At 31.9% G+C, this 23,837-nt stretch overlaps 1 protein-coding gene across 1 annotated transcript; it reads right to left on the reverse strand.

The window, feature by feature from the left end:
• Positions 1–1,053: 1,053 nt before the first annotated feature.
• Positions 1,054–23,218, reverse strand: LOC132756220 (uncharacterized). The gene is made up of 8 exons (XM_060747229.1): positions 23,210–23,218; positions 11,880–12,093; positions 7,436–7,616; positions 7,043–7,064; positions 5,393–5,597; positions 3,589–3,830; positions 2,659–2,836; positions 1,054–2,446 (listed from the first exon to the last, which is right to left on the reverse strand). Exons 1-8 carry the CDS (start codon positions 23,216–23,218, stop codon positions 2,262–2,264), a joined length of 1,236 nt encoding a protein of 411 aa, XP_060603212.1. The 3' UTR covers positions 1,054–2,261.
• Positions 23,219–23,837: the final 619 nt, after the last annotated feature.

Raw genomic sequence — 23,837 nt, forward strand, 5'->3', positions numbered from 1 at the left:
TAAAAATGACTTTGCAATTTTGACTTATACTGGACTATTGGCATTGGGCCGATTTGGAGAGTTCAATCCCTTGTCTATATATTATATATACAGTATATTTTTATTTCTAAAATTACTTTTTTAAACTATATTGATAGCTGTACTACATATGCTATGCGTATGTAAAAGAGATCCTTATTTCACTACGTCCATTATTTGTACCTTAACTCACAAAGTGAAACTAGGAATGAAATGGATAAAAACTCACCGTTCACCACATAATATTGAGAAAACCGCACTTTTCCATTGGACATAATAGTCTGCCTTAAAATTATCAATAATAACCAAGACCATTTAAGTTTTTCGTAGTTTATTCCAGTTTTTACAGTTATAATAATGTACTGATGAGCACAAAAAAGTCACAATCACAAAACAACCACATTAAAAACACACCATTACAAGTCTATGAATACAATCTCAGTACATATTTGTTTTTTTTTAGGGTAGGGGTTGTGGTTGCGGATGGGAATAAGGGTATAGTCTTTCTTGGAATTGATTCAAAACATGCATGTCGAAATATCAAGAAACGGTAGCATTCTACTTTATTCTAGCAAACTTCTGTAACGAAAACTTGGAATCGATTGTCTGAGATAGATAGAAATTCCGGTCGAAACAAAGAAATTTTCAAAGCTTTGTCATTCTCCACAGCTCAACAACAACAACATTAATCAGGATTGAATAAAGAACTTTCGACTTTTTTGCTTAATAAAACCAAAGTACTGAAGGGCAGTTTTGCTGCAATTTGTCCCTGCACGTAGCGAAATATGAGTTTTAAGGCCCTTATTCCTTAAAAATGCTTTTATTATATTTTTGAAAAAAATCTTTTAATGTAAGTGTATACTAAACAGTATCAAAAATGTTTACTATTGGCCAATTACCAATAGTTTCCATATGTCAGCAAAAGGAACCGCTTTTTTGTATGGAAGTCAAATACAACATTGTTTACAGTTCTCTACTTTTATGACATTTTTTGTTTGTTTATGTGGCATAGTATGCCTTTAAAGCTCTGTTTAAAAGTCTGATAATTTTAACTGCACTGCCTAGAAAAAAATGTCCATAAAGAAGATAAATTATTCAAATTTGAAAGTCAATGTTCTAGCTTGAAAATATAAGCAAAAATATAACGCAATATTTAATACAAAAAAGCGTTTAATCATGCAAAAGTTAACACTGACCATATATATGTTTAAGTGGACATTTGTTATTTAAATTGACAAACATAACTTGAACATGAAAAACGCATAAAGTTTAAACTACTTTATATCTTGCAGCCTCCAAATGAAGAGGTTAACCTTTTTTATAATTAATATATCAAGTTTAGGCTATTATGGAGACTTTACATTAATTAAAACAAAACTGTGCAAGTGTGATAGTTTCAGTCTATTACTTGAAAAATAAAACAAGATACAATGTATAAATGAATACGTCATAAAACATGACCAGGGATTACGTAATTCATATATATTTTCTAGCAATTTTAATAATTTCCACGAATTTTGATTGTATGAAACAATTATATACTTGTATACAATACCTTTCATACCGTGAAGAACCGAAGTGCGCACAAATAACAAAGTATTTTTTTCATCAAAGTTATATAAAATCAGTAGATGCGTTTTGTTCTTTATGGCACATTTCTCGATACAAATGTCATTATCACAAAAAGAAGAAAAAAGGTATACCGCCATGATGGCTTTTTATTTGAATACATTTTCATTGCACAGCGTTCGCGAAGCCATTGAACGTCTGCTATTATCTTATTAAGCTGTGTCTTTTTCACCGCGCTTTTAAAAAAAAACAGTCTAAAATTTCTTCGTTTTCTCATAAAGTTTCCGTCACTAACATTTGCGCTATCATAAATTCGTAATATAAGTTGCTGACTATATATATACAAGAGTATATAGCCTTGATAACACCAATGAAACACTCGGAGCCTAGCGCCTTAGGTCATATTCATCTCCCGATTTCCCCGCACATCTAATAAAATAGTATAAAATGTAAACATGACATATTCAAATATATACAAGTGAAGATAATAATGGTACTGTCAGTTCCTTTTTAATATATCAATTACTAATTTCATGAGTGAAGATAATCTATTCATGAGTGAAGATAATCTATCGTAGAATATTTATATCATAGTGGATTGAAGACACGTTCCTGCACGAAATTGCATATAGATGCATATCTGCAACTAAAAGAGGGTTCATTTGCGATACTTGCTACATCTGTCTGTAACACATGCGAACAAAGCTTTCAAACTCTTTCAAGAAATTCATTTCCACATGAAATTTTCCATCGCTATGATATACCTTCCAAGTCTGTCCGTATTGTTGACAAGGCCCACTTTGAGGGTTCATGCCCGAATCGGGATCAATGATGTGGAAAAGGATAACTTTCCCCATGTCTGTAACATAAAGAGCATTGTGTTAGATTCCTTATTTTTAAAAACAATTTAAAGTTAAATACTTCCTTGAAGACAAAAAAAATTGTGCATTTTGAAATAACCAAGAGACCAGAAAAATATGACATTCAAGCGTTTTGATGCAACAACATGTCATTCAGATGAATATAAACCTTGAAAGTGTATTTACGTATTAGATGATATTCAAACTTTACCTCCTTTTACTTCGTGTTGCTCCTGATTCACTGTACAGAAAACCAAAGTCGGGGAGGTTACACTTTTCAGGTCAATAACCTTTCGTAAAGGAAGTGAGCTTGGAATGGATTTGCTTAATTCCTCAACAAATTTGTTGATAAGTGGCGTATTGGATTCAATGTAATCGACAAACCATTCCTTAAATAAAGAAACAAATTTTGAAGTATTTATAAAAACATATTAACAATAACTAGTTAAATTAGGGTTAACAAAAGTCCAAAAATATAAAGATGACCGGAGCGTTATTAATATATATTAAGTATGTCGATCAGGCTACAATCGTCAGCAGTTAACACTCTAAAGGTCATGGTGTTTCAAACTATATCAGTATGACCCACGGATTAGTTCGAATATAGGTATCTTTAGTTCAATGTCAAAGAAAACAATTAGAAGGTACATATGTTATTACGCGTATCAGACTTTTAAGATAAATTATCTCAACGCAATCTCGGAAAGATGTGAGGATTAAACATTTTTATAACAAATTAAAACAGCAAGGGTACCAGGTCAAGTAAAAAAGGTTTGTCATAAAGTCAAATGAAAAGGAAGGCTATATTATAGTTAATGTTATTGTTAATTAAACGTTTTTGCGACTTTGTGTCTAATAAATAGTTTTGACAAGATAAAATATTGATAACCCTTGGTCAAAACTAAAAAACAATGTAAAAAACATTAAATAATACAATATTTCTAGAAGCAATGTTGTGTTGTGTTTGGAATTTATCAGTTTTTGTTAGAATAAATATCTGTTTTTAGATACATTTGACCAAAAGGACTTAGGTCCACATGCCTTTATGTTTCCAGAAGTAATTGTATTCTTAAGTTAGGTACTTCAGTGCGTGCGTGTAATGCGTGCACATGTGCGTTGGCGTAATAAATGTTATCATTACCATTCTGATATTTTCTAACTGTGTTGATTTTTTCAGTTCCTGTAAAGCAACTGCGTTAATCTTTTTCGGAACTCGCCAAATGGGACATAATCGGAAAGGTCCGGCCTCCAGGTCCTTGTCGATGAAGTCCATTAATACTGTATTCGCAAAGTACAACCGTTCAGCCTTTAAATCTTGAAACGTTTCATCTGGCTTACACATATAAAAGTATGTGACGATTACTTTTTTCGGGTTAACATTTTCTGTAAAGAGAATAAAATTATGTAATTCTTTATTATATTTCATCCTTATCAGATTTAAGATCCTTGAACAAAATGACATTTTGCATTTAAAAGAAAGTCTTTAAATGTAAATATAGGTTCTCATGATGAATTGTCATGCAATATTATGAACTTTATTTTACGTGTAAAGAGCTGCAAAACACAAGTTTATGTTAAGCGGGTGCGTACAAATCCAGTAGAATCAGTATTGCACTTCACAATGTATAATTGACCCTTTCTTTGGCACCACCATCTTAATGTAGAAAGCGACACTTTGCAAACTTTCGAGTATCGTCTTGAGAATTGTCGTGTTAAAAGTTGACCATAGGTCTGATTAGGTTCAACAAAAAAAAGCGGGATTCTGGCACAGGGCTTTCTTTTTAATGACAAACAAAATAACAAACGCCCTGTGATAGCGTGACTATTAACCAAAGGGATGAGGGAAATAAAATAATGTTTAGCCAACGAATTGAGCCGGTTACACCCTATTTTTGTAATTATTTAGACTGAGTATACAATAAAAGGACGTGTAAAGAAAACAATCCAAAAAAAATATTTCAGAAATATTTTAATAATCCGCTTAAAAGCCGAAAAATATGGCTAAAACTGAATGTTTTTCGGAGTAAAACGATACAGCTTAAAGGAAAAAATAATTGTCGTCGAATGCTGTAGAATTTAAGATATTTTGTCCGCCTATGGCTTTGTGCTACCCGTAACAGTTGCCAAGGATACGAAACGACATGTTAAAAAAAAAACAACAAGAAAACGAGCTTTGGTGGTAAACTTTAATGTCGTGCGTACAAAAAATTGCGGAAACTACTAAATACAATCAATGGAATATAATCAGAAAAATTGTCAACCTTTTACATGCCAATTTTCAAAAAGCTACTCGAAAGTTCGCAAAGAGTCGCGTTCTACCTTAAGGAGAAACACATATTTATAAAATGTACTAGTTTTGAGAAATCAAAAAAGATTAATTTATCAGAAGAACAAGGCAAAAGAATATTGATTTGAAATGGGACATGAAATTTAATTTGAGGCTACTTCGATTTTAGATTGTATCCAAAAGTACATTTGTAGTATTTACTGAAAGATCACAAGTCATATAATAAAATTATGTTTTCTTTCAGCCCACTAAGCTCAAAAAGGACCAAAAAAAATGAATTGTAAATAAAGGGGTCCTCGGGCGAGGCAAATACTCTCAGTGACAATTAATCTCTGACATTGAGTCATCATCACTTGTCTCTCACTGCTGATTCTAAGATCATGTTGGATTAGAAGTCGGTTTGTCACATGCAGAAAAACTGGTTATGACAATGCGGTTGTCCTAGACATATGACCAAAACAATCAAACAAACATGACATACACACAGTAATCAATTGATGAAGCTTTTTGGATTGATTTGAGCTTGAGACTGACATAATACTTATTTACAAACTTTAATGTTATTACTCGTGTGCACTTGCTTTTAATTTATAACAATTTCCAAACCTCATGTTACAATGATTTTATTTAGAAATTGAATTTACAGATATCAACGTACTTCTTTCTAATTGCATCTTTAACGGGTTAATGTTTTCTTCAATGCGTATTGATGTCTGGCGTAGAACTGCAATAATATAAAAATATGCCTTTTCTACGTCAGTAGCGCGGTCAAAATCTTTGAATCTCAATTCGGGGAGACATTTTTCTAAGGCAGCAACAAAACACTTTGTTGATTTTCCTTTCTCTTCATCATATATCAGAACCTGAAGAAATATCAAGTACCATTTGTGATTTGTAAATTAATGATAAATAAAACACTGTTTAGTGATCTGGTATATTTGATTGTTTAAGAAAATCATTTCAAGAAGCGAAATTCGAGGGTTGTCCGGAAAGCTTGTATTATTTCCTTATCAAATGCCAGATAATCATGACAACATCTAACAAATCTCAAGTTTCTAATTGTCCACATTTTTTTTTATATAAGATAATGCTAAATTATATTTTTACAGTTAAAACAACAATGCATGTAACCAATGCCCGGATCATAATTTGACGTGAATATAAAAATGACGTCGTTCAGTCTTCTTAGTCACAATTTCTCAAGGTATTTACACGAGATGAATACATTTTATGTGTCTTTCCTAATCCATGTCAAGTATGTTTTAACAAACCAGTCCTCGTTAAGTGAGGATATCAAAAGTTGAGGGTTTAGAATGTACTTGCGTTGAAAACAACTTAATTACAAATAAATGCCTCTTTAACATCATGATAAATTTTTTAATTCAATTGAGGCTAAGTCCGGACTTCTTGGTGGGTGATCCAGAACCTCAAATCCTAGCAGGGTATCTATAAGCTGTTTGAATTGAGCTTTAAAGTTTGCGAAAATTGTTTTACCCTTTCAACTGAAAGTTACTGATCGACGTTATTTTTCCTACAGTCGATTTAAATGGTAGGACACAAAATGATGTCATTTCCGTTAAAACACTGCAGCCGATTTAAAGCTTTGAGGAACAATATCAAAACGTCACTTTGAGAGCTGATATTTTTGTTTACTTTTTAAAGCTTTTAACAAACTAAGGGAAGAAATGTTTACTTGGTACATGTAATTCTATTGTAGAAATTTATATATATTTTTACTGCTCCGGGTGCCAATTACCATGTTGCTGTGGAAACCTGTCTGTATACATTTCAAAACGTACACTTTAATCAATTTAAAGTTCGCACACACCAAGTTTTAACAATATCGAGTGACTTTTATTAGAGAAAACATTCGAAGCGAGAAATTATATAAACTTTCAGAAAAACACTTGTTTTTATTAAAATCGCATACTTGTAACAACAAATTTAGCTCGTAAAAAATTCTTATAATTTCTATGAAGATGAGAAAGAAAAACTGTTTTATCTCAATAATTTTCAATACAAATTAAACAAAAATGAACGAACCTTCTTTAATATTTCCTTTTAAAATGATAAAAAATGTAATAGTATTCTTTGCATCTGTATTTAAAGGTATTTTTTACACTGTTCTATGAAAATACATTTTGTAATTGCGTCTTATATCAAATTCAAACAAATGTATCAGTCACATATACGCGTTTAATTATTTGCTGCTTTTGAAGAATTCTTATCAATGAATTTATTGCGATATTATTCTCTTAGCTTTGTTATTTGATAAGATATTTCTAGTACATTTAGTCTGTAAACTTACTTTTATCTTGTCTAACACAGCTCTGTTAAATAAAAACAAACGCAAATAATTATTCATGAAACGAATAACATGAATTACTACAACATTCTAGACTGCTTTAATATGATTACATGTATAATGCAAATTATACATGTGTATATCTAAGGCATTATATAAATGGTTATTTCTCAGTTTTTCTGGCAATTATTTGTTTTACCTTTTGAAACAAATTATTTTGTAGATTTAATATACATATACAGATATAATGTTAAAATGATGCAACTCAAAATCAGTATAAAAATTCAACAACATTGATCAAAATAATTTTTTTAAACTGATCAATTGATTTGTCAAACTCCATAAATGTAATAGCATGATGATATTTTAATATTTCGTTTCTAATGAAACACATACCGAATTCTTTCCACAGCATAATCTTTTCCTATTAAATGGAGTCGTCCATTTGGTTCAAGTGTATTGCATTCAAAATGAACTTGTACGATATCCTCAACCAAAGTGTAGTTGCCTTTGTCGAAGTTGATGTTAAAATCTGTACACAACACCACTATAACGACACTTCCACCATACTGATTTTCTACACAAAGGCAATATATTCATAATATGATCATGAAGGGATAAATGAAACATTTTAATGACGGCACTTTTTAATGTATGCGAATGAGACCAAAACTTGTAATTTTTCTATTTCATTTTAAGTCACTCTTATAAAACCGTGATAAGTCAAATATCAAATGTGTAAGTTCAATTTGATAATCATATTAGACTCTGAATATGAATAATAGTGTTATAGAGCAAATACTTGTATGTTTGGTAATGTTGATAGAAATACATAAAGATCAAGTAATTATCAAAGTATTGCAAGCAAACATAAAACTCCCCTACCGGTTAGAACCCCACTAGAAGCAAAGCAAGTCAACAACATTTGAGGGGAATGGCCGTTCAATTACGCCATAGTGGAATACAAAAATGAACATTTGAGTTTTTACCTTGTCTGTGTATTTATTTTAGTGATTTTAGTTTTCTAGTTTGGCTGAAATAAGTGCATTCATCTGTAAAGAAAGTCAGCACTTGTTGTCGGATTGACTAGAACTATTTCGTTTATAAATTAGAGCACAATTTTGAGTTTTAAATACAAAAGAATAGAGAAAAACAGAATCCCTAAAGAAATGTTTGAGGCTCGGTTTGATTGAGCCTGTTCATGGACGGTACTGGAACGTGCAAGTTACCGTCCACGCCCGCCCCATAGCACCGGCTTAAGCAGAATTCAACATATAAACACAAAAATGGTGAAATTATGAATTTAAAAACATCCGCAGATGGGTTCATACGGCGGTTATCATGGAACCTTCAATGTGACACAGTACCGTCATTCTATTAAAAGCGGCGTATGGTCCCCAAGTAAAAGAATGTGTGTGTCCTTAACGAGAAAATAATGGGCGGAACTAAATGAAATGGAATTTTGAAAGGGGATCTGAGGTTATGAAGCCTGCATACAAACCATTTTCGCCATTGGTTTTTGAACAACTTCTTGGTGCCAGTCAACCCGGCAATCGAAACGTCCTAAGTTATTATTCATAAAATCCTCGGATTTAATACGGTCTGAAAGTAGTTCTACCACGTGGTCTTAGATTTAAACAAAAACAATGCGTGTAATCTTCGGTAATGTTTGACGAATGTACATGTATATATTGAACATCAAGAGGAAAATTAAGTATATTTCAGTAAAATTTCAGTAAAATTATGATTTAAACATATTATGTCTGACAATTATTATCAACTTAAAAATGCTAACAGATGTCCAGTTTTAACCAAATCCGTATAAATGTCGACCGGAACAATATCAACATTTTAGGCATACTCACACATAAATAAGATATACATACTATGACCTTAATGCACACATTTTCCCTGATCTTTTACCTGAAGCCTAATTAGGAGACACACTTACCATAATTAGAAGATACTATCTGGTCATTAGGTAATTATTCAGAAAATATCCGTAGACAATTGAACATATGTCAAAAATATAAAATACAAGGATATATTAGATATAGAATATAAGGATATGTAAGATAAGATAAGATAAGATAAGATAAGATAAGATAAGATAAAAAATTGATTAACTTAAGTAACATGTGTAAAATCAATTTTGTGGTGCAATTAAATTCAGAGTAACCGCATTTTCACCCGGCCCAATAGACCTTTAAACAACCAAGTCACATAACATTGTCAAATATCAAAGAGTCTTCATTATTGTATGTCAAAAAGTTTATATTATTTAATTTTACCCAATGAAATATGGTGTTATATCAGTCGAATATGTTTCATATTTGTTAAAAAACAAATTAAATATGGAATACAAATATGAAAGTGGGCGGAGACAAAACCCATATTTATTTCAAGTGACTTCTCTCTTAAAGCGTGTATTGTTTTTTTATCCTCTTAAATAAAAGAAATGTTTTACAATGCTTATATTTTACCTTGTTTCGATGATATATTATAGAGTAATAAAACTGAAATTGAAAAAGTGAATAAACCGCAGAACGTGCAGCAAAGGTAATATTGTGTTTACCAGTAAAACACCATCTTACAGCTTTTCCTTAAATTAAACTGGTTAACTTTTGAAAATAGATGCACGTATCATACAACATTGTTAGTATTTAAATCTATACACGGATTGCCTTTTTCCTACATTACAGATATCTTAGTGTGCTCGAAATATGAAACATATACACTTAGATCAACTACAAATAGAAACGTAATACATGTAAGATCTAATACAAAATATGCTAAAAGAACTTATAGAAATAATGCTATGCATATATGGAATAATTTACATTTATATATTAAAGACTCTTTGTCTCTTTATGCTTTTAAAAGAAAAAGGATTTTGGATTTTGATTTTAAGAGCAGTCAATTTTTGAGAGGATATGTTTGTCTGGAGATGTCATTTTTATGATAAGTCATACTTTGCTTAACAATTGCTTTACAGGATCAATCCTATAGCTTTTCAAATCTCGTACCACTGTAGTATATGATATGTATAATTCTGTGATGAGACACTGTCAACACCGATTAAATACACAGAGTTGTCCGCATACTGTTATATATAAGAGCTTGTCTTGCTGTCTGAAGTTTCTAGGATGAGGGAGATATGTTACGAAATGCAACCCATAACGTTTAAATATTTCCTGTCCCCGTCATGAAAATGAATATGTGTTGCATTCACTGCAGACGGAGTCCCAATAAAGAGATGGTGTCAGCCTAAAAACTGAAAAAGTTTCGGCTACAAACCGTAGATTTGAGAGCTTTGAATCAATGAGGCAAAATGGACTCATTTTTCTCAATATATATCACCAAGTTCAACTTATCTTTATAAAATAATGTTTATATCACGGGGAGGAATCACGCCGTTCGTTACCCAAACAAACAAGATGGCGGATGCAGCCAAAAAGTAGGTTTTTCCCTTTTTTTTCTCTGAAATTCGTGATGTTCTTGTGTAAAGGTACATATAACAACCTTCTCCACAATGTTCCTGGCACACAGAAATTTATTTCATGAGGTTTCGTCCCGTACTTCTTCTGAAATGCGCGTCACCAGATTCGAAGCGAGAGAATTTTCATCCGGTTTGATCGTGGTAACGTACGGCTTCTTCTCTAAAATTCTCTGTTTCGTTTACATATATGTATATTAACTGAAATCACTGACATTGTTACAAAAGAAAACCGTAAAACAAATCATTTACTTCATATAAATTAATAACAATGGCAATAATATTTACGCTGATACGTGTATTAAGTACAATTTATCGTATGTTTACAAACACAAAAGTTACGAAACACCTATTTGTTGTTCTCTATTAGGTCTGTGCACTTCAAATAAATATCGGAAAAGTGTCAGTTTTCTGCATTTAGTAGAGGAACCTTAGATGTTAACACGTACTTCAGACGGGTAAATAATATTCAATATTAGGTTTAGGCAAAACGCTTCACTTAAAAAACAAAAAACAATACACTTTGAACAATCAAAGAAATGGTTACAAGCCCAAAAAATGAAATTATAACCGTTAAAGATTACCATAAAATATGTAGAGACCGTGATCTACCTAAACTTTTAACACTAACCCAAACAAAAAAGTTTAGGATTGTATTTGATAAAAGAGTGAAAAATGGTTGTGTGTCTTTTCCATACGACTATTGAAGAGTTATTATAACTGCTCTCAAAATGTTATGATAATAAAATATGAACAATGTATTATAGTTTGGTGACTTTTATTACTACTTTAATGTCATTGGTTTACATATTGTATACTTCAGTGGTAAGAGTTAAAAAAACTATCAGATTGATCCTGTTAAGCAATTGTTAAGCAAAGTATGACTTATCATAAAAATGACATCTCCAGACAAACATATCATCTGGAAAATTGACTGCACCTAATATCAAAATCCAAGATGGTTGCTTTATATAGACGAAGAAGGAAAAAAAGTGGTCTAAAGTGCTGTCCACCATTCTTGTTCATAAAGCTGGGTAGCTTATTCACATGAAATTTTAAAGGATTCAAAATTATTTTAAAGCAATTCATTAAGCAACAAGTATTATGATTGTCAATGATGTAACATATTTTTATTATGATAACATGTAGCTTGATAATTCGAGAAAAAAGAAATTAATTATAGGATATCCGAGTCCATTAAGGGCCTTAGCATTTAAATTGTTACTAAAAATGTTTCCTTGTATGAAGTTAGACACTAATTACGAATTTCCATTGGTGATTTTTTTGTGACGCCTGTCTTTCCAACATTACTAAATAAAAGTAATACTATGTTTTAAAACTTACTGATCAGATCTTCATCCAAACTCTTAAAACAATCCATGAGGTCTTCTGTTCTTTTGTCCATGATTACAAGCATCGGCATGTGCCTCTGATTCTTATCATTAGCTTCGTATGTTGTAAAAGAATACATGGTCAGATTATTTTTCAGCTCGTTTTCATAAAGTTCTAATCTTTCGCTGTGTTCGCTGTTTTCTTTATCATATACATGAAGTAAGATCTGAAATTATATGTTTATGAAAATATAAGATTGATAGATTATCAAGAAAAATTATTCAGAGTAATAAGTTTATCTTTATTAATTGCCTTAGCAGTTGTAACTAATAATGTTTTCATGTATGAGAGAGAGAGAGAGAGAGAGAGAGAGAGAGAGAGAGAGAGAGAGAGAGAGAGAGAGAGAGAGAGAGAGGGAGAGAGAGAAGAGAGAGAGAGAGAGAGAGAGGGAGAGAGAGAGAGAGAGAGAGAGGGGGGATGTGATGGGATCTATTTGAATTCGTTTATGCAACTAATTGATCATTTATATTTAACCATTATAAGATTAACATTGATCATCAAGTTTTGGTGTGGCATGAGACGCCGCGTGACGTCATTTTTATCTAAACAACGACAATAAAACTTTCATACAAACATAACGATACTTTTATATAAAACCCCCAAATAAATACATTTATGTTTATATATTTCCTTAAACGGTAATTTAATACAAATATCCATTCAAAATATCTTTGAAATATTTAAGTGTAATTATTTTTATAAAAAAAATCTAAATTGTATTTTTGAGGTTAAAACTAAATGTTTGAATAATGATTTTAATGTTTTGTGCTCATGTGTTTTTTATGTTTAGTTTTTTTTTAATTTAAGGTAATGATTTGTTTTATTGTGTCGCCTCTACGGAGTATAGGGATCACTTTTTCGTCGTCTGTCTGTCCGTACAAACCCACAGGTACATGTGTGACTTTTTTTACTTGGGGACCATATGCCGCTATTCATGGAATGGCACTTACGTGTCACATTGAAGGTTCCATGATAAGCGCAATATGAACACACCTGCGGCTGTTTCGAAATACCAGTTTGTACCAGTTCATGTTAAATGTTGAATTCTGCTTAAGCGTGTGCTAGAGGGCGTGGACGGTATCTTGCACTTTGTTTAACCGTCCATGAACATGCTCATTCAAACCGAGCCTGCAACATTTTCAATTTTGTCTTGGTGGGCTTTCTTTAGGGATTCTTTATTTCACTCTATTTTTGAGAACAATAGGTAACAGTCAATTCTCTTTGATCCTATTCATTCCGTTTTTACTGGTGCGTCTTTTTTTAAACCTTGTGTGACTAAAAATTGCTAAAAAAAATCAAAGGAAAAGTCACATAAGTACCATTTCGTAAGTACGTCCGTCTGTCTGTCCATCACAAAACTTGTCCGAACTTAAATTACTGGTGCAAATTTTTCTAAACTTTACAGGAATTATCAGTACCAAGTCTAGTTGTGCATACCATCGAATTTTTATGGTTCAATGAATTTTGTCGGGGTTATGGCCTTTAAATTATTTTTATTTTTTAAAGTATGACCGGACTACTCATCTTATACCACTAATGCAATTTCAATAAAACATAAGTGGATTGATTAGTAGGTCAAGTTTTTCTATTTTGACCACTCAAAGGGGCCAACTGAAATACCATGAGAAAATTAAAGTGTGATTGTCACAATGATGCTAAAGCTCAGATTTGAGGTAAATCTGCCCAGCAGTTACACAGAAGAAAATTATTGTTGACACATGACTACGGAAGACGGACCACCCCCCTTTGATACTAATAGCTTTATTGTGGTTTATTTACATCCTGGATATAATACCTAGTAGCTTGTTATTATCGTTACAAAGTATAAATCATGATGATATAGAAATAGATAAAATAAAAGAATGTTGAATTATAAAAACACGTGATAAACATACGTACATACACCAGTTATATTGTTTATGAATTATATGAAGAGTTAAGCAAGACAAAACCGCTTTGTACTAGAGATATAATCATGTAAAAGATTAAATATTTTGGCATTTGTTTGTTCGCTGAGACCTCTGTCACCATAGAGTATAGTTGTCACTGTAACTGTTGTTATTGTTTGAATCTGTTCTTTGAGAATGGTCATCTGGCAGGAAAATTGATTACAATTAAAAAAAGTGACATGAATCTTCAATCTCACCGCCTTGACAGAAGGGGTCATCAATTATGTTTTTAAAAACAGATCTTCCTTTAGAATGCTTCAAAAGGTTTTAAGTCGTGTAAGATTCATGACATACGGTAAACGTGGTAATAGTATATAGGTACTTTTGAAATTGTAGAATTTAGTTTTTTCTTAAATATGCCGATGTTTTCTGAATTTCTGACTTCCACAGGTAGTTGGTTTCACTCATTGATTGTAGAATGAAGAAATGATTTAGAAAAGAATTGAGTGTTACAATGTTTGTTTCTGGTATTGTGACTATTTCTAAAATTAATAATAAGGAGTGATATCACCAACAGATTCAGGGACTAGAAAAGATAAATATGGTGGTACCAGAAAGTTTGTAATTTAGTTGTACATTATTAATTTTTGTTTCAGTCTTCTTTATTTAAGAGTTTCAAAATAGAGAAATAAATAAAACGACAATATTGAAAATGTTGCAGACACGATTTGATTGAGCCTTTTCATGGACGGCAATGTCAAGTGCAAACTACCGTCCACATCCTCTAGTTACAGCTTAAGCTTCAACATTTAAACATGAAATGATAAAATTTTGAATTTAAAAACACCCGCGGAAACTTCAATGTGACACAGTAGTGCCATTCTATAAAAAGCGGCGTATGGTCCCCCAAGTAATAAAAGCGTGTGCCCTAAACGAGAAAACAATTGGCGAAACTATACAAAATGGAATTTTAAAAGGGGATCTGTGGTTATGAAGCCTGCATATCACAAATAAGAACACAAAAGACACAGTTAAAAAGCAGACAATATATCCTAAGGGTGATTCAACATTATTCAAGTAGGAATATCGGAACCACCCAACTAGAAAATGCCAAATAGCTCAAACTAAAAATAACACAAACACAACGATAATGTCGTGTTGAACGATCTTTAAGGATCGGAAATACAGCATCTCTTATTGCATGTACGAGGCGACATTTTACAGCCTCCTTACGGCAGAAACAAAGCTGATGTGGCGATAAAATAGATAAATACAGAATCCCTAGAAGACCAGTTTGATAGTGAGGTTAATTTGGTAGCTCCAGATATGATTAGAGCTTCTTCCAACTGTATTTGTTCCATTTAATGTTCCTGTTTTGTGTCAAATTGTCCCATACGACGTCTCATTACTCTAATATTGGCCTAATAAAGGAGAAAGTAATAGTTTATAGGGACTTTCTGTCTAGGGTAAATTAAAGTTTCTGCATGATATTGATTATTTGCCAAGCTTCATGTTTAATATATGAAATGTGTTCACACCAGGACCCGTCTTTAGAAAACTTAACTCCAAGATGTTTATAAATGGGATTCTACTTCAAAAAATTGAATATTTTTCATAAATAGACGTGGATGGTTATGTGATAGATATTTTTAGTTATAAGAATTGATTCTGTTTTGCTCGGATTGATTTTGATAAAATAGATAAATACAGAATCCCTAAAGAAAGCCCAACACGGCAAAATTGAAAATGTTGCAGGCTCGGTTTGATTGAGCCTGTTCATGGACGGTACTGGAAAGTGCAAGTTACCGTCCACGCCCCCTAGCACCGGCTTAAGCAGAATTCAACATTTAACATGAACTGGTAAAATTTAGAATTTTGAAACATCCGCAGATGTGTTCATATGGCGGTTATCATGGAATCTTCAATGTGACACGGTAATGCCATTCCATGAAAAGCGGCATATGGTCCCCAAGTAAAAAAATGCGTGTGCCCTAAACGAGAAAACAATGGGCGGAACTAAATAAAATGGAATTTTGAAAGGGGATCTGAGGTTATGAAGCCTGCGTATCACAGATAAGACGTCAAAAGACAAATTTAAAAAGCAGGCAACATATCCTAAGGGTGATTCAACATTATTCAAGTAGGAATATTGGAACCACCCAACTAGAAAATGCCGAAAAGCTGAAACTAAAAATACCACAAGCACAACAATAATGTCGTGCTTGATAAGTCAAGTATCTGCCCAATTACATATTTTTTGAAGGTCTGAGTTCATGTTCTCAGCAGCGGCGGTGATAGTGTTTTCAACAATAAGGTAGAGAGTTGTGTCATCAGCAAACAGTTTGGTGATTGATTGTATGTCCAAAACAATGTCATTGATATAAACAATGAATAGAATATTTGCATTGAGGAACACCAGCGTTGATATAAAGTAAGTCTGAAGTAGATCGAGGAAGTACAACTCGTTGTTTCGATCAGATAAATAGTCTTTGGACCATACAAGAGTTTTACCAGAAATACCTGTCATAGATAATTTATGTATTTAACCTTTTTGTTAGACCCGATCAAAAGTTTTTGAAATATCACAAAATACCGCTCTAACTTCTTTGCCTTCATCAAGAGCTTGGCAGAAAGTATGATAAATTGAAGTGAATTGATTTACAGTAGAACCTTTGGCAACAAATCCAGACTGCCGTGAAGTAATAATGTTGTAGTAGAAAACATATTTTGAATATTTTTTCCATTACTTTACGAAGGGTGCTAAAAACTGAGATTGGTCTTTAATTACAAATATTTTGAGGCTCTCCTTTTTATACACAGCACATACATGTGCGAATTTCCACTGTGAAAGAACTTTACCAAACTGTAAAGAATGATTAAATATGCAACAAATTGGTACAGCAAGTTCTTGTGAGAGTTCTTTTAGGGTTTTATTGTTTATATGACCTACCGCTTTTCATCCGCATAGTGATTTCAGTATTGATGCAACTTCTAGTGGTGTAATATTTATGTTTTTTAAGTGATTATGAACAGTGTGCGTTATTTCTGGAAGTTGTGTTTTGTTATCATTAAGTTCAGTTTGTGATTGAAAGGTATTTAAGGCATTGGCTTTGTCTATTTTTGTTGTGGTGTTTTGTCGTTGTCAGTGATAGTTGGTATGTTGCTACTTTGTGTATTTGGTTTGATGAATTGTTTCAATATTTTCAAATAATCTGATAATGTCAGGTTGTGTGTTTTAAACCTTTCAGCAAGTTTGCTTGTGTGACTGGTGCATGCATTTCTAATAAGTTGTGTTGTTTTGTTTCTGCTAATGAATAACCCAATTATGTGTATTGACATTTTAGCTTTGATTTACAATATTTATTGCGGAATCATAAGCATTAAGACGTGCGAGTGTATAAAATAAATCAATTTGAAGTGAAAAGTATTAGATTATAGATAAGTTGACGTTTAGTTGAATGGAATGCACACATCATGAACAACATTTGTGCAATAAGTTTATGGAATTTCTATCACAATGTTAGTTTGCAGAGTTGTATGATTTACTTGATTGTAACAATCTACCAATCAACATATACATATATTAATATTCATATAACTATGCATTCATTATTCTCTCAGGGCAATGTGCAATGTCACACATTATAAGAAGACAATAACACATATTTACATGTCATTATAAATGCCAAGTTATTATACATCATCATCATTTAGGAACGTTCTGACACTGGTTATAAATTATCATATTTAGATAGTGAAAGATATATACGTGTAAACAAAATAATACCCAAAACAAAACAAACAAAACACTAAATGACAATATAACCTAACTGTAATGGTAAAAATACATCATACCTATGACAATACATTTGATTATATCAAATGATACATTTATTATCATCTCAATACAAGAGAAAAAATGTGAGTTGTGGTGCATTATTAAGTCACCATCAATATCATTATGTCATCACAGCTTGCACTTGTCTGCATCGTTCCCAAAATTATTATCTTCATCTTTACAAAACAAAAGCAGAATTATAATACAAATGAGAAAAAGACTGCATTACTATTCATTCAAAACTTCTGGATATATACATGTATTGTCAAATATATAATTTCATATAATAAGTTAAAATAACAAAAATCTTGGCCTTGAGATAACACTTTACATTTATTTGACAATGACCTTTGACCTTTTAACATTATTATAACTATTATTGTGATATATCTATGAACTTAAACGATAAAATTAAAATAATCAAGAGCACCGCTAGGCGGAGCATTATATGCCCGAAAGTGTTTTTTTTTAGAAAAGATGAAACATTTGTAAGACATGGGAATTAAATAAAGTATTACCTCCTTCAAATATCAATTTTCCTAGAAAATGAAGTTTAAATATTGTGGGACAAATGGTAAGTTATGTTCCAGAAACTGATTTCAGTTTGAAGGTAATAGTGACTTTGACCTTTGACCTTGTGATCCAAAAATCAATAAGAGTCTTCTACCAAATATGGACAATCATACTATGAAGTTAAAACACAGTTGGCCAAATGAAACTAAAGTTATGCTCAGGAAACTGTTTTCAATTTTAAGGTAAAAGTGACCTTGACCTTTGACCTTGTGGCCCAAAAGTCAATAGGGGTCTTCGCCTTAATATGGACAATCATCCTATGAAGTTTGAACATTGTGTGCCAAATGGAACTTAAGTTATGCTCCAGAAACTGTTTTCAGTTTGAAGGTAAAAGTGACCTTGACCTTTGACCTTGTGATCCAAAAATCAATAGGAGTCTTCTTCCAAATATGGACAATCATACTATGAAGTTAGAATACTGTGGGCCGAATGGAACTTAATTTATGCTCTGATAAACTTCTTTCGGTTTTAAAGCAATAATGACCTTAACCTTTGACCTTGTGATCCTAAAATCAATAGGGGTATTCTACCTTATATGGACAATCATACTATGAAGTTAGAACACTGTGGGCCAAATGAAACTAAAGTTATGCTCAGGAAACTGTTTTCAATTTTAAGGTAATAGTGACCGTGACCTTTGACCTTGTGGCCCCAAAGTCAATAGAGGTCTTCGCCTTAATATGGACAATCATCCTGTGAAGTTTGAACATTGTGTGCCAAATGGAACTTAAGTTATGCTCCGGAAACTGTTTTCAGTTTTAAGGTTATAGTGACCTTGACCTTTGACCTTGAGACCCCAAAATCAATAGGGGTCTTTTCCCCAATATGGACAATCATCCTATGAAGTTTAAACACTGTGGGCCAAATGGAACTTAAGTTATGCTCCGGAAACTGTTTTCAGTTTTAAGGTTATAGTGACCTTGACCTTTGACCTTGTCATCCCAAAATCAATAGGGGTCTTGTACCTAATATGTACAATCATTATTTGAAGTTTGAATATTGCGGACCAAATGGAACTTAGGTTATGCACTAGAAACCAAATTGCTAACGGACGGACGAATTCTGGTGTTTATGTGCTTTTTCTTTGATCTTTATATGGCATTTTCCCCCATAAACCAGTAAGATCACTACATAAACCAGTCGGTTTATGTGATTTCCTTCTGTTTTTAACTAAAATTATGGACGGAATGACGCTTAAAGACCATTGGATCTTTTCGCCCGGACAGACAGACGGACGGACGCCAGTGGTATAACATAATATGCCCAAAATTCTTTCGGGCATATTATAAGGAAGAGAATAAAAAATAATTTAACTTATACATTTGAATTTATCTTGTTATAATCAAAACTTATACAATGGAAATATTTAAATCATGAATGGTTCAAAAAGGCTTTAATTACATAGTATTCAATATAATTATAATAAATCGTTGAACAGTCTCAGAATAGACCGCTAACTGATTATAAGATCAGATTATATAAAGAAGTAACAAATTTGTATTATTTGTAACTAATGAAGTATGTAACAGTTAATATATTGAACAACATTGAGATCAATGTGGCATCTTATTGTCTAAAATTGGCTTAAGTGGGTATTGGAACTAATTAACTAAAGATTATTGTTCAATATATATTGACTCGAAAAAAGCTTTGTATTCAATATAATGTTGTATTGTTCTGAATATTTCTATAGCGAAGAGTAGAATACATAGATCCCTGACCTGCTTATCACAACATATTTATAAGCAATGAGCACATGCCAATTTTTGTGGCTAAATTTAACATTGTGTATAGTTATTTAAATAAAAAAATGTCGTTATAAGGGGTTAATAAATTTACAGGATTCATTTTGAATATAATCTCTTTTTACACTGCATGTTGCCTTATATAATCCAAAATCGCTTAAAACAGCTTTGAGGAAATTGTCTACCTTATCTTAACAAAAATAGTATCAAAACAATAGGCCAAATATCTTCGGAAAGGATAAAAAGAATAAATAAGAAAACAACAAATTTACGAGGTGTCGATATTACAACACGTTTAACATTTAGAAATGTCAGATACTAATTTACGCTCTTACACTACATACATATCTGAAGAATACAAAATAGCGATCCATCGGAAGCAGTACCATCAAAATTACACGAAAATTGCAGAATTGGTTTGATTGAGTCAGTTTATCAGGGATAATAAACAAATGCAATTTCCCTCACACGCACTAAGACCGGCTTATGAAGTACTCAATTTTCAACACTTATAAGTGCTGTATATCAATGATCCGGAGGGATTATAAAATAAAACAACACTAGAGTGAAGTACGCCGCAACTTTTTACGACTGTCTCACGGCACTTAACACATAATTTTCAGTGTTATTTACATGTATATGTAAGCAGCCGTTGAATATATATGAATATATATGAATCTACGACCACAACTGACAACACTTCCAAGATAAATATATCGATCATGTGTAAAAATTGTCAAATTTTATGTAATTTCTCAGAAGTTTTATTGGTCTTAAATCTATAATTGACATTGGTATTAATAAGATACTGTATTTACATGTATATGTAAGCAGCCGTTGAATATATATGAATATATATGAATCTACGACCACAACTGACAACACTTCCAAGATAAATATATCGATCATGTGTAAAAATTGTCAAATTTTATGTAATTTCTCAGAAGTTTTATTGGTCTTAAATCTATAATTGACATTGGTATTAAGATACTGTAATGTTTGCACGAGGAGAACAAGTATTTGATAGAATGCAAATGCCTCCAAATGCTAAAATATTTCAATAAAATCAAACTTAAAAAAATATTAATATTTAAGTAAACATTGACATGTTATATGTGTAAATGACTGACGTTTAAATATTATGACTTTATTTCTACTGCGTTACTAACGCAGTAATGGCTATTTGGCACTTTTTTTTATTTCATTTTAGTAATTTACGTGAGTTGTAGTTGCAATTAATTAGGCGTCAATTCCTTCCTTTTGGTCACTACACATTATTAAACGTTTACACATACATGTATTTTAAAAAAATTCATGAAAATTAGCATTAATCTGGAGGCATGCTGCTTGTTCTAGTTACACTTAAGTGACAGGATCTTTAAGAATGCGATATATCAATGAGAATAGGTGTGTTGCAAGCTAAATAAGTAAAGACCTCGCTTGGAATTGCTTATAGGCCGTGTAGAGTTATGGTCAAGGTCGCAAGACCTAAATTGAAATGTTTGCTATGTTATAATTCACTGTTACTAGACCTGGATTAAGAAATTAAATAATTTAATTAAACTTGTTGTATAGCATTTCTTTTCAAAACCTCACTTTGGATTGCTTTTAAGGACCATTGGATCAAGGTCAAATACACTGTAACTAAAAACAGAAATTTGAGACTTAAAAGAAAATCAGTTTATAGCATGCTCATGTGATTACCTCACTTATGATTGTTTGATTACACTATATCAAGGTACTAAACAATATTTCATATTCTCTTGTGTAATTACAAAATGTTTGCCTATTTTTCTTGTTTCTTAATTATTATTTATATTGAACAAAGTTAAATCGGACGTTGCTTGTATTTGTATTCCAACCAGAACAAAACTTTCTACAATCATTATGATGATATTTGAAAACCTGATTTCGTTACATGGCCATGTTTCATGTATAAAATATAGGTTTCATGAACATATTGTTTTAGAATCATTATTTGATCATAATGGAAAATAATAAAGGTATCATTATCATATGCTTTTACAATTACAATGTACAATAGAGACATGATGGCTCTGAATCGCTCCCCATAAACAACTGTTTTACAGTGTTAGAAATGATTTTAAATACACTTGCCAAAAAACAAGTCCAGCTCACATTTAAATTGTAACTTCTAAAGGGGCCAATCAAATCAAATTGAGTAAACTTGATAAACAACCAGCTAAGACGAAGCTTGCTGGTCAACCATAAATTATTTAAGTATAATCTATTTTAATGTTTTTTTTTTTTAATGTCTTTTTTTTTTAGCTCTTGAGGCACCTAAATGGGGTAAATCACATAAATGTGAGCACACGTGAGGAAAAAACATCTACGAAAGTTGCAAACAAACTATTGTGATAACCAAGGTATCTGGTTCAGTAGAAGAAGTAGTTTACATATTTTTTCTATTTTCCGTTCTAGTAGCCCCTAAAAGGGGATAATCAAATTAATTTTGAGCAAAATTGTTAAAAAAAACCCTCTAAGAATGCTACAGACAAAGTTTGGTGGTCATCCATTCATCAATGAATTCAGTCAAAGATGTTTAAATGATGTTATTTTTTCTGTGTTTAGCTTTAGAGGCCTCTTAAAGTGGTCAATCAAATTTATGTGAGCAAATCTGATAAGAGACTACCTGCAGACAAAGTTTAGTGATCATCCATCGATAAGTTCAGTAGAAGAGGATGTTTAGAAGTCTTTTCCTATTTTAGCTCTATATATGAGCAAATTTGCTTAAACAGTACCTAAGAATGACACAGACAAAGTTTGGCGATCAACCATCAATTAGTTTAGTAGAAGAGGGTGTTTAAAGGTTTTTCTATTTTTAGCTCTAGATGCACATAAAAGGGGCCAATCAAATTTATATGAGCAAATTGGATAAAAGACTACCCAGGAATAATACAGACAAAGTTTTGTGATCACCCATCAATTAGAAGAAGAATGTGTGTAAAGTTTTTTTTCCAATTTTAGCTCTTTTAACCCCTAAAAGGGACCTATTGAAATGATATGAGCAATTTAAGTGTGACTTTCACAAGAATGCTACAGACCAAATTTAAGTAAATTTACCCAGCAGATTCAGAGATGAAGACAAATGTTGACGCATGCCGACGGACGACAAACGGCAATCGCCAAAGCATCCTTCTTTGAAACTTAAGGCTTACACTGAACCCTCGGTTCTGGTGAGATAATTATTGGGTGAAAATAAAGAAAACAACATACCGAAGCCATTCTGAAAGAGAAAGAGAAAACAGATTTATATTTGTGACCTTTTAGGCAAAATATCCGAGAAACCTAAACGTATCTACTTAAGTTAGCACCTGGGTCAGATATCTAAAAAAAATTTGCTCCTCTAAAATGTTTTCAACAAGAAGCAAATGCATGTTCTAATTTGTGATATGGTTAAACAAAAATAAGCACGTTGCATATGATTATTAATTATATAAGACTTAAATTCATTTTACTGATACACAAAGGTAAAATTAAATAAAATCCGACCCTGATTCAATCTTCTTAAATATTCTGTGAGAAATTTTTGATGAAGCTTCAAATTATCTGCAATAAAAAAAATGAATGTGAGACTCAGTGAAACACATCTTGACCTTAAATGCAAAGCAAGCAAACATTTTCTTTATTAACAAATATTTGAACGGTTTTGTACGGTTTCATTAGGATTCTTATTTTCACGTCTTAATAAAAGAAATAAACAACTAACAAAATGACTTACCTGAGAAGCCTTAAAGTTAAAGATTTAAAATGTATATAAAATCTATATTAATCTTCTATTATCCAATATACAGGTGTAAATGTACACAAAACGGATCATACAAAAGACACACATCTCGTGGTA

The sequence above is a fragment of the Ruditapes philippinarum genome, unplaced genomic scaffold, assembly GCF_026571515.1.
Source record: "Ruditapes philippinarum isolate M1 unplaced genomic scaffold, ASM2657151v2 ctg174_1_1_1_1, whole genome shotgun sequence".
NCBI lineage: Eukaryota > Metazoa > Mollusca > Bivalvia > Venerida > Veneridae > Ruditapes > Ruditapes philippinarum.

Bases quoted from the DNA above. Each gene is read 5' to 3' on its own strand.
- LOC132756220 (XM_060747229.1), bottom strand. The intron at 7,065-7,435 runs GTATGTGTTTCA...TTTATTTAACAG, and splicing joins TATGCTGTGGAAAGAATTCG to AGCTGTGTTAGACAAGATAA. The intron at 2,447-2,658 runs GTAAAGTTTGAA...TTTATGTTACAG, and splicing joins GCAACACGAAGTAAAAGGAG to ACATGGGGAAAGTTATCCTT.